Source organism: Phoca vitulina, unplaced genomic scaffold (genome assembly GCF_004348235.1).
Source record: "Phoca vitulina isolate PV1807 unplaced genomic scaffold, GSC_HSeal_1.0 scaffold16, whole genome shotgun sequence".
Taxonomy (NCBI): domain Eukaryota; kingdom Metazoa; phylum Chordata; class Mammalia; order Carnivora; family Phocidae; genus Phoca; species Phoca vitulina.
In genome coordinates this window covers 29,458,432-29,473,923 of record NW_022589719.1, presented here as the reverse complement: position 1 = coordinate 29,473,923, position 15,492 = coordinate 29,458,432, and the positions used below count along the sequence as shown (strand labels likewise).

Sequence of the window (15,492 nt, the reverse complement as noted above, 5' to 3'; positions counted from 1 at the left end):
TTTTTTTTTTTAAGATTATTTATTTATTTGAGAGAGAGAGAGAGCACAAGCAGGGGAGAGGGAGAAGCTGACTCTCCACTGAGCAGGAAGCCCGATGCGGGGCTCCATCCCAGGACCCTGAGATCATGACCTGAGCTGAAGGCAGATGCTCAACCGACCACCCAGGCGCCCCTGTGTGTGTTTGTTTGTTTTTAATTTAAAGATTATTTATTTATTTGAGAGAGAGAGAGAGAGAGAGCATAAGCAGGGGGAATGGCAGAGGGAGAAGCAGGCTCCCCGCTGAGCAGGGAGCCCAGTGCGGGGCTCCATCCCTGGACCCTGGGATCATGACCTGAGCCGAAGGCAGAGGCCCAAGTGACTGAGCCACCCAGGCATCCCAGCAGCTCTTGGACTGGTACTAGTCCAGAATAGTAGTGTAATAATTGGGGGGGGGAGCACCTACTTTGTGTCAGATCCTGTGCCAGAGGCCTTGCAGGGATCCTCTTAGTTTTTACCTGCTCTGTGGGTGAGGAGAAATGGAACCTGGCCCAACGGCACATAGCTAGTAAGTGGTGGCATCGGATTTGAAGCCAAGTACTACAGAACCAGTACTACAGAACTGACTGCTCTGGTCTGTCTCTCTGACAGAATTAGTTTCGCTCTGATCTTAGCAAACTAAAAGATGGTAAATAAGTTTGTCATGAAGCTAAGTTCAGTTTAAAGGACTGTGTGTTACTCTGAAATACTTACTTTTTGTTTTTAACTTTTTTGGGTTATTGAATATTTAGTTTCTGAAGTTCGGTGAAAGAAAAATATATATTCTGTAGTTAATGTAGTTAATGTTTTTGTTATCTTGTTTATCTGGCAAAATGAGTATTGGTAGCTGTGTTGCCCCACCTTTGTTTGTTTGCTTTTAGTTTTATTGATGTGTGACTTTTTTTTTTTTTTTTTTAAGACCTTATGAAAAAGAAAAAAAAAAAAGACCTTATGTATGTGAGAGTGGAAGAGTTAGAACATGGGGGGGAGGGCAAAGGGAGAGGGAGAAGCAGGCTCCCTGCTGAGCAGGGGGGCTCATTTGAGGGGGCTCGATCCCAGGACCCTGGGACCATGACCTGAGCCGAAGGCAGATGCTTAACGACTGAGCCACCCAGGCGCCCCGGTGTGAAATGGTTTTGTAAAAGGAGTAAGGCTCCATATGAACATATCTATCAAGTAGATTTGTTGTAAACGAAAGACGGGATCAAGTGTGCATTAAGTCAGACTATCCTGTAAAGGAGGAAGGTCAATGGGAAGCAGCCCTCCAGGGTTGGATGGTATCCAGGGAGCTGCCCTCTCGGGGTTGAGAGGGAGGTGGAGCCTTGGTGTAGAAGGAGACAAAGGTCTCTGGCTTGAAACCCCTCAAGACCTTTGCTTCTGCCCTTGTGTTCTGACAGGTCCTGGAGCCTTCTTTCCGCCAGGCTTTCCCCAATACCACCCGCTGGTTCGTCACCTGCATCAACCAGCCGCAGTTCCGGGCCGTCCTGGGGGAGGTGAAGCTCTGCGAGAAGATGGCCCAGTTTGACGGTGAGTCTGCTGGGGGAGGAGCGCGTGGCCTGGCTCGGTCTCCGCCCCTCGACTGCCCATCATCAAGCTTGTGGGTTACGTGGACCCACAGAATGTAGGGTATCCCACGTAGTGACCAATACTTGATACGCATACAGACTTTCCTTCATTGGCGTTAACATACAGAAACTGTGGTGTCCGTGTGTGTGTTGCTGAGTGTTGTGTTCTTGCTCCAGGACGTACCGGCAGCTGGCGGCCGAGCAGTGCAGGGTCTCGGTCCCGTAGTCGTCCCCCCCAGCGGTTTTCCTCCATCACCTTGCTCGCTGCCTGCCTTTAGGGGCATATGGAAAGAGGCAGGACACTGACTTCTCTCCCTTTCTCTGCACCAGCTAAAAAGTTTGCAGAGAGCCAGCCTAAAAAGGACACCCCACGGAAAGAGAAAGGTTCTCGGGAAGAGAAGCAGAAGCCCCAGGCTGAGAGGAAAGAGGAGAAAAAGGCTGCTGCCCCTGCTCCTGAGGAGGAGATGGATGAATGTGAGCAGGCCCTGGCTGCTGAGCCGAAGGCCAAGGACCCCTTTGCTCACCTGCCCAAGAGGTGAGGGTATCGGAGGGTAGGGTGTGGGACTCAAGAAGGCCGGTTTTCGCCTAGTGTGTTCCCCTGTCACAGCCAGGGCCGTTTTAGGTTGTCTGTATAAAATTGAAAGATGTTTTATTTGCAAGGAAAACAATTTCTTGAGTTTATACTCAAAAATTGGGTGAGTTTTTTTTTTAAGATTTTATTTGAGAGAGAGAGAGGGTGCGTGCGTGTGCACAAGCAGGGGGAGTGGGAGAGGGAGAAGCAGGCTCCCCACTGAGCAAGGAGCCCGACATGGGGCTCCATCCCAGGACCCTGGGATCATGACCTGAGCCGAAGGCAGACACTTCACTGACTGAGCCACCCAGGCACTCTATAGTTTTACTCTTCTGATGAACAGACAGTATAAACATTCTCACTGAGAAGGGAGGGTGACCATAACTCCACAGTGCCTGACTGCTTCATTGTTTCCCAGATTGGGGGAATTAAACTCCTCAAGAAGGAAGTAGATGGGATGGTCATCACCCCATCCACTGCCAACCTTTTTAGTAAAGGTTGAGATTCTTGGAAGAAGAGGAAACTTTTTGGTGCGAAAAAAGCGGGACATCTAGTACTTGCCTGCTGTTCTTTTTTTTTTTAAAGATTTTATTTATTTATTTGACAGAGCACAAGTAGGCAGAGTGGCAGGCAGAGGGAGAGGGAGAAGCAGGCTCCCCGCTGAGCAGGGAGTCGGACGCGGGGCTCGATCCCAGGACCCCAGGATCATGACCTGAGCCGAAGGCAGCCGCTTAACGACTGAGCCACCCAGGCGCCCCCTTGCCTGCTATTCTATACTCAAGTCATCAGTTACTGCCCTAGGTCGTTTCATTAGAATTGCAAGCATTATGAGACCTGTCTTGTCCGGAGTTACTTCACATGGTTCTCTTTGCTCCCTGCTTTTTTCATCCACTCACTTTGCCTTTCCCAGAGCCATCCAGCCTTTCACTAGTTGGTCTATGGGAGTTCAACAGGGTTCACCCTCCCCCATTTTGTAATGGTGGTGGTTTTTTTTTTTTTTAAGATTTTATTTATTTGTGGGGGGGGCACATGCATGAGTGGGGGAGGGGCAGAGGGGGAGAGAGAGAGAAGCAGACTCCCCATTGAGTGCGGAGCTCAAATGAGGCTCGATCTCACAACCCTGAGATTGTGACTGAGCTGAAATCAAGAGTCTGGTGCTTACCTGACTGTGCCACCCAGGCGCCCCATTTGGGGAGCAAGGAGTGTAGCTCTTAGGCCCAGACACTTCATACAAGACCAAGGAAGTCTCCAGATGCAGCTGCTCCTTACAGATGTATTTCTTTTTGAACTGAAGTGATTGATCTTGAGCCTAACACAGGGGCAGGTCAGGAGTGAGCAGGATTTTTGGTATGTGCACATAAGCTGTGATAAGTAACCCCGGTTACATATGCTGCTGTAACACAGACCCATTTAATTGATAGCTAGAGATTTTCACGTATATTAGGTCTATGTATTCTGAGCAGAAAATAAATCAGTAGACTGAAAATCGTTAATAAACTTAAATCCTTTTGGGAATATTGGTTAATACCAATTTGCTGTATTACCATGGTGCTCTGTTGGGCTGCCAAGATGATTTTCCCCAGGATTTTTAACGCCACAGAGGTAATGTCTTCGAAGATGAAGACTGCTGTTTGTCAAGAGTTAATTCTAGTTATTCGTTTATTTATTTTAAAGATTTATTTATTTGCGAGAGAGCATGAGCAGGGGGAGAGGCAGAGGGAGAGGGAGAAGCAGGTGCTCTGCTGAGTAGGTAGCCCCACGTGGGGCTTGATCCAGGACCCTGGGATTGGGACCTGAGCTGAAGGCAGCCACTTAACCGACTGAGCCACCCAGGCGCCCCGGTTCTGGTTCTTTTAATGCCTTCCAGCTACACTTGTTTCAGGAGCCATTCAGAGCCTGTCCTCATCTGGGGAGAAACGGATACAACATGGTCATAAATTATAAAGTTCGAACGGTTCAGGAGGGTGTGAAGAAAAAATCCCCAGTCCCTTTTTTGGGTGGTTGAGGTGGAAACTCCTCAGAGGAGGTCTCCGTTATGGATTTGGGAAGGAACGAAGGACCCAGGGTTCAAGGACAGCCTCTGCTTTGCTACATTGTAACAGTGGGCAGGTCACACCACTTAACCTTATCTGGAAAGAGGGAAAGGAATGGTTTTAACTCTAGGGTTTGTTGGCATTATTTATACTAATGAATGATTCAGCCAATTAAACATGTAGCAAGGGTTTTTTAAAATAGGTTTATGGCACAGTCATACAGTAGAGGATTATTTAGCCATTAAAACATTTGTAAGGGATGCCTGGGTGACTCAGTTAAGCATCTGCCTTTGGCTCAGGTCGTGATCCCGGGGTTCTGGGATCGAGTCCCGTGTCTGGGTCCTTGCTCAGCGGGGAGTCTGCTTCTCCTTCTGCCTCTGACCTTCCCCCCGCTTGTGCTCTCGCTTTCTTTTTTTTTTCAAGATTTTTATTTATTTATTTAACAGAGATAGAGAGCACAAGTAGGCAGAGCGGCAGACAGAGGGAGAGGGAGAAGCAGGCTCTCCGCTGAGCAGGGAGCCTGATGCGGGGCTCGATCCCAGGACTCTGGGATCATGACCTGAGCCGAAGGCAGCCGCTTAACCGACTGGGCCACTCAGGCGCCCCTGTGCTCTCGCTTTCTCTCTCTTTCTCTCGCAAATGAATGAATAAAAAATCTTAAAACACTTGTAAAGAGTCCCTGATGGGGTGACAGTATTAAATGAACAAATCATGGAAGGCACAGAACTACACACATCGTCTCTGGAAGGCCACAAGCTCTGGAAAGCCACCAGCAGGAAGGACATAAACATATTAATCCGTTCTATTGTTTGCTGGCATTGCGGGTGATTTTCTTCAGTCAGCATGTGGTTTTTTATAACTGGAAAGAAAGAAAGTGCACCCTACCACGAGGGGAGGGACTCTCTACAGGGCAGAGCCTTTTCAGCTCAGTGTGCCAGGTTGCTTCAAATATCTGAATTAAGGGCTTTGCAGCATCCGGGCTTGTTCCTGGGCAGAGTGACTCAAGGCCACGGGTATAAGGTCTGGGGCTGGGGCAGAGGCCCTTTGATAACATTTGCTGCTTACATTGCTGTCCCACTGTAGTGTGTGTAACCCGAAGAGGCCTGTGGTGGGGGAAGAGACTTGGGTGAGTCAGGGACTGAGTGTGACTCAGTGGGAAAGGGCCCTGGAGGGGGTGGGCCCTCGAAGCAGGAATGTTCATTCTGGGTCTCCACCAGGGGGCAGCAGTTGGCCGTGCTTTTCTTGGGGCAGGGCTCCCTCAGGCCCCCCCCCCCCCACCCGGTGGGTCCCACCCTCCTCAAGCTTAGCTGACTTAGGCTGCAAATAGGGAGCAGAGGAGTGCCCCTTTATATGCCCCTTTATATGCCCTTAGCTCTCTTCCCTTACAAGGTTGTACCCATCTGCCAATCCAGTGACCTCTTCCTTTAAACCAGTATATTTTAAATGAAATTTGCCCTTAGTTGCTCTTAGCCTGACAACGCTTTGTTGCTTCAGTAGGGCCTTCTGCCCATTGACCTTGCTTGTTTCCTCCATTCAGTACCTTTGTGTTGGACGAATTTAAGCGCAAGTACTCCAATGAGGACACACTTTCTGTGGCGCTGCCGTATTTTTGGGAGCACTTTGATAAGGATGGCTGGTCTCTGTGGTACGCTGAGTACCGCTTCCCTGAAGAGCTCACCCAGACCTTCATGAGTTGCAACCTCATCACTGGTGAGAAGAGGGTGGGTCTAGGAAGAGGATGGGGGAGGACAAGGCAGTGGGGGATGTGATTCTAAAGGCGGCGTGTTCTCCCTCGCCCCTTCAGGAATGTTCCAGCGGTTGGACAAGCTGAGGAAGAATGCCTTTGCCAGTGTCATCCTCTTTGGAACCAACAATAGCAGCTCCATTTCTGGAGTTTGGGTCTTCCGAGGCCAGGAGCTTGCCTTTCCGGTGAGGAAAGGTGTAGGGGAGGAATCTTTCTCTTCAGGGTGGGGCAAGGGGATGGGAAGGCCACCTTCATCCCTGTGCTTGTAGGCATTCAGGAGAGTTCAGGGAATGTACACAGGAAGGACTGCCATGGTCACTGCATTTCAGGATCCGATGACATGGGTCTGAGCTGGAAGTAACAGGTGTGGGACAGTGTCTGATAACTGACCACATGCTGCTTAACCTGGCTTTCTCTCCCCAGCTGAGTCCAGATTGGCAGGTGGACTACGAGTCATATACATGGCGGAAACTGGATCCTGGCAGCGAGGAGACCCAGACGCTGGTTCGAGAGTACTTTTCCTGGGAGGGGGCCTTCCAGCATGTGGGCAAAACCTTCAATCAGGGCAAGATCTTCAAGTGAACATCTCTTGCCATCGCCTAGCTGCCTGTACCTGCCCTTCAGGGAGATGGGGGTCATTAAAGGAAACTGAACATTGTCCTGCCTCCTTTATGAGTGATGGCTTCTTCAAAGGGAGTATAGATACGTTGAAGCAGGGTATTTTCTGGGCCTGCAGTACCTCCCTTTGCAGGAGAGGAGTCTTCAGAAGGGCAGAAGAGGGGCCTCTCTCAGTTTTGACTGTATTCACTCTGCCTCTACTGTGATGACTGACTTCTAGCCTAGCTGGGAAAGACTGGATGCAGTTAGGGTGGGTGGTGACACGGAGCTTTGTAACTACCCAGTTCTTCAGGACCGGATTGCTGAGGTACGATAGCGCACAGTGTGTGGAGGAACTTCACATTATTTCTCACAGATGCCCTGGGACGGAGGGAGGTGGTGGCATCGAGGGTCTTAGTTGAAATATTTCAAACAGGCAGGAATATCAGGCACAGACTACTCAGGACAGGGCTGGCCTGTTGGCCCTAACTGGCTGCGGATCATCTCTGGGGTATTCCTACTTTCTCACAAGGAAGTGGGGTTCAGAGATGTAAGTGACTTGCCTCTGGAGACGGGATTTGGACCCCAGTGGGTGTCACTGGAGCCTGTACTGGAAATGTGCCCTGCTGCTTCCTGGGACGTGGAGCAGTCTGACTTGCCACCTGAGAACCCACTCAGACCTGGGGGTACTGGTTTTTCTCTTGAGCTTAATTTTTATCATGCTCTTTTCACAGGGTCTTGTTTCTATTTTGTCTTTTTTTCTGTCGTCTTTTCTGAAAAGCATTGAAGGTCTCCCTGTGTATTAACAGTTCAGGTGAAGTTGGAAAGCTCTAGTTCGATTCACATTTTGAGGCAGATGCAGAAACAGTCACGATTCAACATTTGGTCTCTAGTTTATGGTTTTATATGTGTTATTTTTCTCCCACCCTTAGTCCGAGCACAGAGAAGGGCTTAGCTTGGGAGGGGAAGAAGGTGATCTTTCCAGGTACAGATGGTCTGGTAGCTTGGGAGAGCGTAGGGCAGTCATCTAGCTGGGTACTTGGACTACAGGTGGGGTTCTGGGAAGAATGGGCGGAGGAGAGCCCCAGTGTGGAATCCAGCTGGGTGAGGATGGGCTGGTTCTTGCTCAGGGTTTGCTCCCTGGCAGGTCATCTTGAGTTCGATCCAAACTTGCCACCTGTCTTGCTTCCGAGCATTCCGGGCTGCTCTTGGTTAGAATCTAAAAGTGCTAGTTGCCGGCTGGGCTGGGCCCTGCGCTGGGCGCTGGGCGCTGGGCCTCACCTAACCTGTCAGACTCCCTTCACAAATCCGTTTCCCACCACACCTCCCTGCTCCTTCGCTTGTGTAATCTTCACCCCCTTCCCAGTATCCTTGACCTTACCAGTAGCTGAGGACTTGGGAGAGACCCCAGTTCTACAAGGTTTGAAGGGGCAGGCCAGAGACCAGGAGTGGGGCCCAGCTGCGGAAAATGGGGTTTCTGCAGGGCGGGGCTAGAACTTGGGCGGCAGCAGGCCTGGCGCCCCAACGTGGACTGGGCGGGTCTGGGGGATCCCGCCTCTCAGCCTCCCTCGGACTGCAGGAAGGGTGACTCATCTGCACGTCCTGCCTCTGGTGCCTCAAGCTTTGGCGGTTTGGTGCAGAGGAGAGTGGCCAGGTTGTTGGGTGAAGCCAGGCCTGTGCTTGGGGGAGGGCCAGGACCCTCAAACGGAGGTGGGGTGGGCAGCCCAGGGGCAGGGTGTTGTGGTCTCGGGCAGGGTAGCTGTTGGCCTCCAAAGCGGGATGGAACTAGAGGGTCTTTGCCCTGCCCTGGTGGGCAAGAAAGAGGTTAACAGCAGGAGTTTCTAGCGGCAGATGTGGGGCGGGGAAAGAGGGGAGGTCCAGCTGGAGTTGGTTCGGTCCCGCCCTGCCCCGGGGAGGCCTGAGTCACCGCACAGCCGCGGGCTTGGGGCTGTGCTTGGGACTCGCGCCCTCCCGATCCCGGCTGGGGCCCCGCGCTTACTGGAGCTCGGCCTGGCTCCCCTGCTCCTCCCGGCCCCGCCCGGCTCGCCTCGGCGGCCAGTGAGCGCCTGCGCCAGGGGGCCGTCTCTGGTTGTTGGGCCCATTTCCTGACATGCCGGGGAGGCTCGTGCCACCCGCGCACCACCTAGAGCTGGCATCCCGGCGCCCACGCTGCAGCGCGTGCCTGCTGGGGCCCTGGCCGGAGTCGCGGGGAGGAAAGGGAAGGGGGCCTTGTGAGTGGGTCGGGGCTGAGAACAGGGCGTGATCTTGGAGAACTGGAGTAAGATGGAAGGAGGAAGCCGTTTTATCCACTTATTGGGCAAAATCTTAAAGCGTCCAGAAGAGGAGGTGGAGAAAGGAGAGGGGTCTGGGCTCAGGTGCTTTTGACTGCAGATGAAATCTTTATTTTAATTCAGTGTAGTTAACACAGTGTTATATTAGTTTCAGCTGTACCATAGAGTGACTGAACACTTCCATATATCCGCAGTGCTCATCAGACAAGGGCACTCCTTGATCCCCATCCCCTGTTTCACCCATCTCCTCACCCCCTCCGCTCTGGGAACCACCAGTTTGTTCTCTATAGTTAGGAGTCTGTTTCTTGCTTTGTCTCTTTTTTTCCTTTGCTCATTTGTTTTGTTTTTTAAATTCCACATACGAGTGAAAGCATACGGTATTTGTCTTTCTCTGATGTACCTATTTCGCTCAGCATAACACTCTGTAGCTCCATCCATTGTCCCCGCTGCAGATGAAATCTTTACCGAGCCCAGCGAGTGAATGGGAACGCCTGAGACTTGGTTCAGCCGTATACAAACCGGTAGATACTGGTTATGAGCAGCTATTTATTTTAGCTTTGTTGGCCCTTCTGCTTAAGTCACTTATTAAGACGCCAAAAGCCTTTAAAGTTCTTCCAAGAAAGACCTCGATTGTCTCCTTTTTTTCCTTTCCTGTTTGAGCTGGAGCTGGACAGCTGCTCTGCACCCTGGGTCAGACCCATCCCACCAGCTGCCCACATGCCCCAGAAGTGCCACTTCCCCTTTTGAGAGGTGGGGGAAGGCTCTAGAATGTTGAAGGGAGAGGAATGAAGTGTTTTGGAGGATCCACCCAGTCATTTCTGAAATCAATACTGTGGTTTTCATGGCAACCAGCACCCTTTGTCCTCCGAACCCAGAACTTTCCCTCCACACGTCGTGGGTTTTCCTGGGTGACTGTGGCTTCCCTGGCTCACCCCACCAGCCGTACCTACACTGCAGGGTAACTTCCCCAGCTGGCTCTGGTCGTCTGTGTGAGTGCCGTTCTGGGGTCCTCACCCTCTTCTCTGTGCCCCCCATGCTGTGGAGCTAAAATGCCAGTGCTCCTGAAAGGTTAGGGAGACAGTCACCTGCTCCTGTCTGTTTGCTCTAATCAGGCTGGCATGGCTCCCGGGAGAGGCTGTCGTTTTACTCCAGTGGAATTACTGGGGTGTCCCAGCGCTTCAGCACCCAAGCGATGGGTGGAATGGCGGTCAAGGTAGCTGCTGAGCTCTGTGCTGTAGTCACCTGTGTCTCAGAAGAGGCAGAATGCCATGGGCACGTGGGACTGCTTAAGTGGCAAAGGTGTCCTTGGTGACCCTGGGTCTCTAGATGTTCTGGGGCTCTTTTCATTCTTGTGGCCCCCTCCCTTTTGGGAACCTCCCCCTGCCCCCTGCTTTCCTCATTTCCTCAGGATTCCAAAGGGGGAGCCTACTGACCGGAGCTTGTTTACACGATGGGCTGGCCATGTGCAGAGCAGGGGCCGGACGGTCAGGGTTTGGGGCTATTTCTGATCGGATCTCCCATGGAATGTGCTTCCCTCTACTTCCAGCTGCCCCCTCCCCTCCGAAGCAGGAACAGGTGTCATGTGAGGGCCTCTCCCGCTGGCTCAGCCCTTTTGCAATCATCTGGCTGGCTCTGCCAGGATGGGGGTGGATAGTGAGGATGGGCAGAGCCAAAGGGTGACTGAGGGGACATGGCAGGGCAGGGAGGGCTATGGAGTTGAAGGCCGAGGGTAGAGGGCTTGCCAGGGCCAGGTAGGAGGGCTGGAAGCAGTTGAGTAGGCCAGGGAGGCGGTCCCATGAGCTTAGGGCGCCCATCAGGGGCAGTGGGGGCTACACTGGGACCAGAAACTTTCTAGGTGCAGGGGAGATGAGTTGGTTATAGTGGGACCCTGGCCAGTCATTCTTCAGGGAGATCTGCATTTCCCCTGAGTCACAGGGAAGCCACGGGGTGTTTTCCTGCCAGGCTGACTCTCTGTGGGGCCTGAATCACCGAGTTGCCAAGGGTGTTGGCTGCCCTATTGTGGCGGTGCCTGGGCCCTACCCCACCCACTCCTGTGAGGACAGGGGTGAGCAAACACACTCCTTTATTCCACCCTCCTCAGTGGGAACACTCCATCTCTTGGACTCAGAGTTTCAGAATGTACCTTATGCAGGATTGCCTGAGAGACCCCATTAGGTAGTCCCTTTATTGTAGCCAGGAGGAAATGAGCAGAGAGGGGAAGTGACTTATCAAGGGTGCATGCAAGTCTTTCCACAGTTCTCGAAGCCACTCACTGAGTCATTTTGCTTCCTAAGAGCAGGAGGGCGGCGCTTCTCCCAAAGTTGCAGGGCGACTATGATGGACCAAGCACACTTGGTGTTGGGGGCAGACAGAGGGTGGTATCCAAGGCTGCCAGCAGCCCTGGCTGGGTATTGAACACAGAAGTAGAGCAGGTCCCAGGGCAGGTCAACCCCCAGCGCTCCAAGTCCTCCAAGTCCCGGGGCGGGCAGAGGGCACAGGGTGTAGCAGAGGCGGGACTTCGAGTGACAGGAACCTCAACTATGTGGTGACTCAGGCTCTGGGCAGCTGAGGCCCTGCCTTCACTGCTCAGCCTAATCTCCTTAGACTGGACTTGGGAAGTGCAAGCAGCAGAGGGAGGGAAACCCGGGCTGGTCCCCCTTACCCCCCCGGAACTGGAGGAAAGGCAGAGGAAGTTGGAAAGGGTGGCGGAAAGGCAGATTCCAAAAAAGGGGAGAGGAGGCTGGTGCTCCCCTCCCTCTCCGCTCCCTGCTCCCTGCTGGGGAGGGGAGCAGGCTGGGGCGTCTGCTGGCTGCTCCCTCCGCTCATTCTGGCTCCCTCCCTCCCTCGGCTCCTGTTTACAGCTGGCCTGCCCGGTCCCCAGCTCAGTTCTGAGCTCTGCTTTTCTGCCCCCCTCCCTCCCCTTCACAGCCCTATTCATTCGTGTTTCGCCCCCTTGTGTTCCTTAACTTTGGCTCCACATCTTCCCTCTCTTCTTGCTCTCCCCGCATCTGCACACCCACACCTCCCCAGCCTCCAGGCCATCTCTCACCGTGTCCACCTGTCCTGCGCTCCCTGCCCACTTTGTCCCCTTTCTCTTGCCTGGACACTCATTCTGTGCCTTCTTTCCTCCCAGAGTCTGTACTCAGAGCCCTGTGTGCCGTCTCTTGTTCTCTAATCAGCTTTAACTAGGGTTCTGCTTTGGCCTGAAGATTTCAATTAGGACCAAGTGTAATGGGAGGGTTTCCGGTATCCCGGCTGTCTGATCTGAGTGATTCAGGAACTCCTTATTTGAAGTCCAAGGTTTAAGTACAGGTTGGAGTTTGAACTGAGCTGGAATACTTGGCTTCATATTTTGAGTTTGGGTTAGGAGTTTGGGGTTTCAGAATTGCTTAGGCAATAATGTCTGGATCCCAGATCACTGGGGAAGACAGATTAGGGAGCAATGAAAGGGAACATCGAAGGGCCTGATGTTTGGCGGAGATGCTCCTCTCCGGGTGTGTGTGTATGGGGTGGAGGTGGGGTTGGGGAGATCCCAGATGGCTCAAGGAAGGGGTAATAGTCATTTCTCTGCTTCTAAGGCTGACACGCCAAAGGGCCCTCATGGGAAGGGCGGGGAGTCTGCTTTCAAAGAGACTGCAAACAGATTGCACACTTCACTTCCTTGCTGGGATCACAGTTTAAAAGCCATGATTACTCTCCGAGCAGCCGGCGTCTTGTCTTCCCTGTAATACACTGATTTTAGAGAAGGGGACTGTGGCGAGGAGGGAGGGGAAGGGGAATCCCCTGGCAAGGGGCCTGCCCACAGAGCTCCCTTTGTGGTTGCCATGGAAACAGGCATAATAGGAACAAAACAGAGGCACATTGCCTGGCAACAAAGAAGCCCAAGGTTCATCACACACACTATGCGTGTGCATATCAGGGAACCCCCGGGGGGGGGGGGGCGGAGGGCGGGGGGAGGGAGCAAAACTTCTGGGGAAGCTGGGGTATCCCAGTGATGACGAGTCCTAGGGCTCACGTAGCTTTGCCAATGAATCTGCAGGCCCGCGAGGTCGGATACCTCGGAAAGGTGAGGGCGTGCGTGCCAGCAGGAGGCCTGAAGTCCTCCTGGAACACCCCCCCCCAGCCCTTATTTTGACAGAGGCATCTGAAACCTTCAAAAAGACAAAGGTTTTCTTTGCACAGTTGAGACGGTGGGCGGGGGGGAAATCCTTATAATTAAAAAAACAGTGTGTGTATCCGTGAGTGTATGTTGGGGGAATGAGGTATCAGTGTAAAGGACCTGGCAGAAAAGATAATGTCCCATTTTCAACGCATAGGACCTGCAAGGAGCTCAGAATACATTTCCTTCAGGACGGAGCACTGTGAGGGCAGGGGTTCCATCCTGTCAGGTTCTTTTTTTCTTTCTTTCCTTTTTCTTTTTTTAAAGATTTATTTATTCGACAGAGAGAGAGAGGGAACACAAGCAGGGGGAGAAGCAGGCTCCCGGCTGAGCAGGGAGCCCGATGTGGGACTTGACGCGGGACTCAATCCCAGGACCCTGGGATCAGGATCTGAGCCGAAGGCAGCGGCTTAATTGACTGAGCCCCCCGGGCGCCCCCTCCTGTCGGGTTCTTTATCCCCTGCACCACCACCACCAGCAGCAGAGGCCCCCGGCCTAGTGTTGCACACACAATAAATGTTTGTGCAGCGGCATGAGAGGCCGATAAGTGGGGGAATTGCTCCCTGGAGGCTGAGAGTAAAAGGAAGTGTGGGGTTCAGGATGCTGTTGTGAAAAAGACACGGGCTTTGGGGCCAGTTATCCCTGTAGTTCATTCATTCATTCATTCATTCATTCATTCCACAAACTTCTTCAGCGATTGCTATATGCCGGCCACTACTCTAGGCACAGGGCAGACAACAAAGAAGAAGAAAATCCCCACTCTCATGGGGCCTAGATGCCAGGGGGAGTTTTGACTCCTGCTTCTGAGGGCTGTGTGCCTTTAGGTGAATCACTAACCCTTTCTGAGACCATTTCCTCCCAGAGCATGTGAGGATTAAATGATCTAACACATGATAGTACCTGCTGTGGCCTGAGACACAATCACCATTCCGGTAGTAGCTTTGGGGGGTGAGGGGTGGGGGGGCTACCGCAGTGGGCAGGAGAAGGGTTGGCAGACATTTCCAAAAGAGTGTGTGTCTCCACTTACACCACTGAAAATTGTTGAATCAGGGTGCCTGGGTGGCTCAGTCGTTAAGCGTCTGCCTTCAGCTCAGGTCATGATCCCAGGGTCCTGGGATCGAGCCCCGCATCGGGCTCCCTGCTCAGCGGGGAGCCTGCTTCTCCCTCTCCCTCCACCTGCTTGTGTTCCCTCTCTCGCTGTGTCTCTGTCAAATAAATAAATAAAATCTTAAAAAAAAAAAAAAGAAAATTGCTGAATATATTCCGTTCCCCTGGGCCGAGGAGGCTGACCTAGGAAAGCCCAGCTCCCCATTCCAGTGGGTATCCGTATTGTGGGTTGTGTGTGTGTGTGTGTGTGTGTGTTTTCCGGGGCAAGGGTCTAGGTTACTCCTCCTCTCCTCTCCTAGCTCGCAATGGGGCAGGAGCCAGTCCCCAGGACCACCCGCCACCAGGTATGACACTCCTACCTCTGAATGAAGGACCTGGACAGTAATCCCTACCCCATAGCTGCTCCCCAAACCAGCCTCTCCTGCCTTTTTTTCTGTTGACCAAGAGGGTGGCCAGAACAAACAGTGGAGCAGATAAGTTGGCCTTGAGCCCAGGACACTAGCCTCTGCTCTTTCACTTGCGGGGGGCATCCCAGGGACCTGGGATGGAGTCCCGCATTGGGCTCCCTGCTTTCTCGCTGCTCCAGCCCCTCCCTCCAAACTCCCATCGACCTCCTGCAGCTCCCCTATGTCTCTGTGGCGCATCATCAATGTTTCCAAAAACCTAGGTGTAAATCCACTCCCCTTTTAAATATGTCCCGGGAAAACGTGCACTTTCAAGGAACCAGGTGATTCATAAAAGTTAAAAATCCTTCGGTCAACTGTTAACAGTGGTTACTTTTGGGGAGAGGGACTGGGTAGGGGAGGAGGGAGACATTTACTTTTTATTGTTCTACCTTTCTGTATTGTTTACATTCTTCAGCAGGTGGAGGCATTGATTTTATTTAAAAAATGTCAACAGGGATTATCTGACTCGCAGCATGACGGGCCCCTTTAGTTTCTCTGTATTCTTGCTGCATTTGTTAAAAGCTGAATAAATGTCATTGAAAATGAAATTAAGAATTAAAAAGCCATTAGTAAAGGGAAAAATGAGCTCTCGGTATTTTTTTTTTTTTTTAAGATTTTATTTATTTATTTGGCAGAGAGACACAGTGAGAGAGGGAACACAAGCAGGGGGAGTGGGAGAGGGAGAAGCAGGCTTCCCGCTGAGCAGGGAGCCTGATGTGGGGCTCGATCCCAGGACCCTGGGATCATGACCTGAGCTGAAGGCAGATGCTTAACGACTGAGCCACCCTGGCGCCCCTCGGTATTTGTTTTTAAAAAGCATCCCAAAGTTGAAAAGTTTAGATGTTTTCTTTTTAAACACTTTATTTATTTATTTGAGGGAGAGAGAGCATGAGCAGGGGGGGAGGGGCAGAGGGAGAAGCCGACTCCCCGCTGAGCAGGGAGCCCAATGCGGGACTCCATCCCA

The 15,492-nt window shown here is 52.2% G+C and overlaps 1 protein-coding gene across 1 annotated transcript in view; it reads left to right on the top strand.

Moving 5' to 3' along the window:
• The window catches only part of EEF1G (eukaryotic translation elongation factor 1 gamma), a 10,418-nt gene extending 3,832 nt beyond the window's left edge, over positions 1-6,586 (top strand). The window contains exons 6-10 of the mRNA XM_032414446.1: positions 1,413-1,542; positions 1,911-2,115; positions 5,722-5,894; positions 5,989-6,113; positions 6,352-6,586. Coding sequence (XP_032270337.1) covers positions 1,413-1,542; positions 1,911-2,115; positions 5,722-5,894; positions 5,989-6,113; positions 6,352-6,510 — 792 coding nt within the window. The 3' untranslated portion in view covers positions 6,511-6,586. The remainder of the gene's footprint in view (positions 1-1,412; positions 1,543-1,910; positions 2,116-5,721; positions 5,895-5,988; positions 6,114-6,351) is intronic.
• The last annotated feature ends 8,906 nt before the right edge of the window (positions 6,587-15,492 follow it).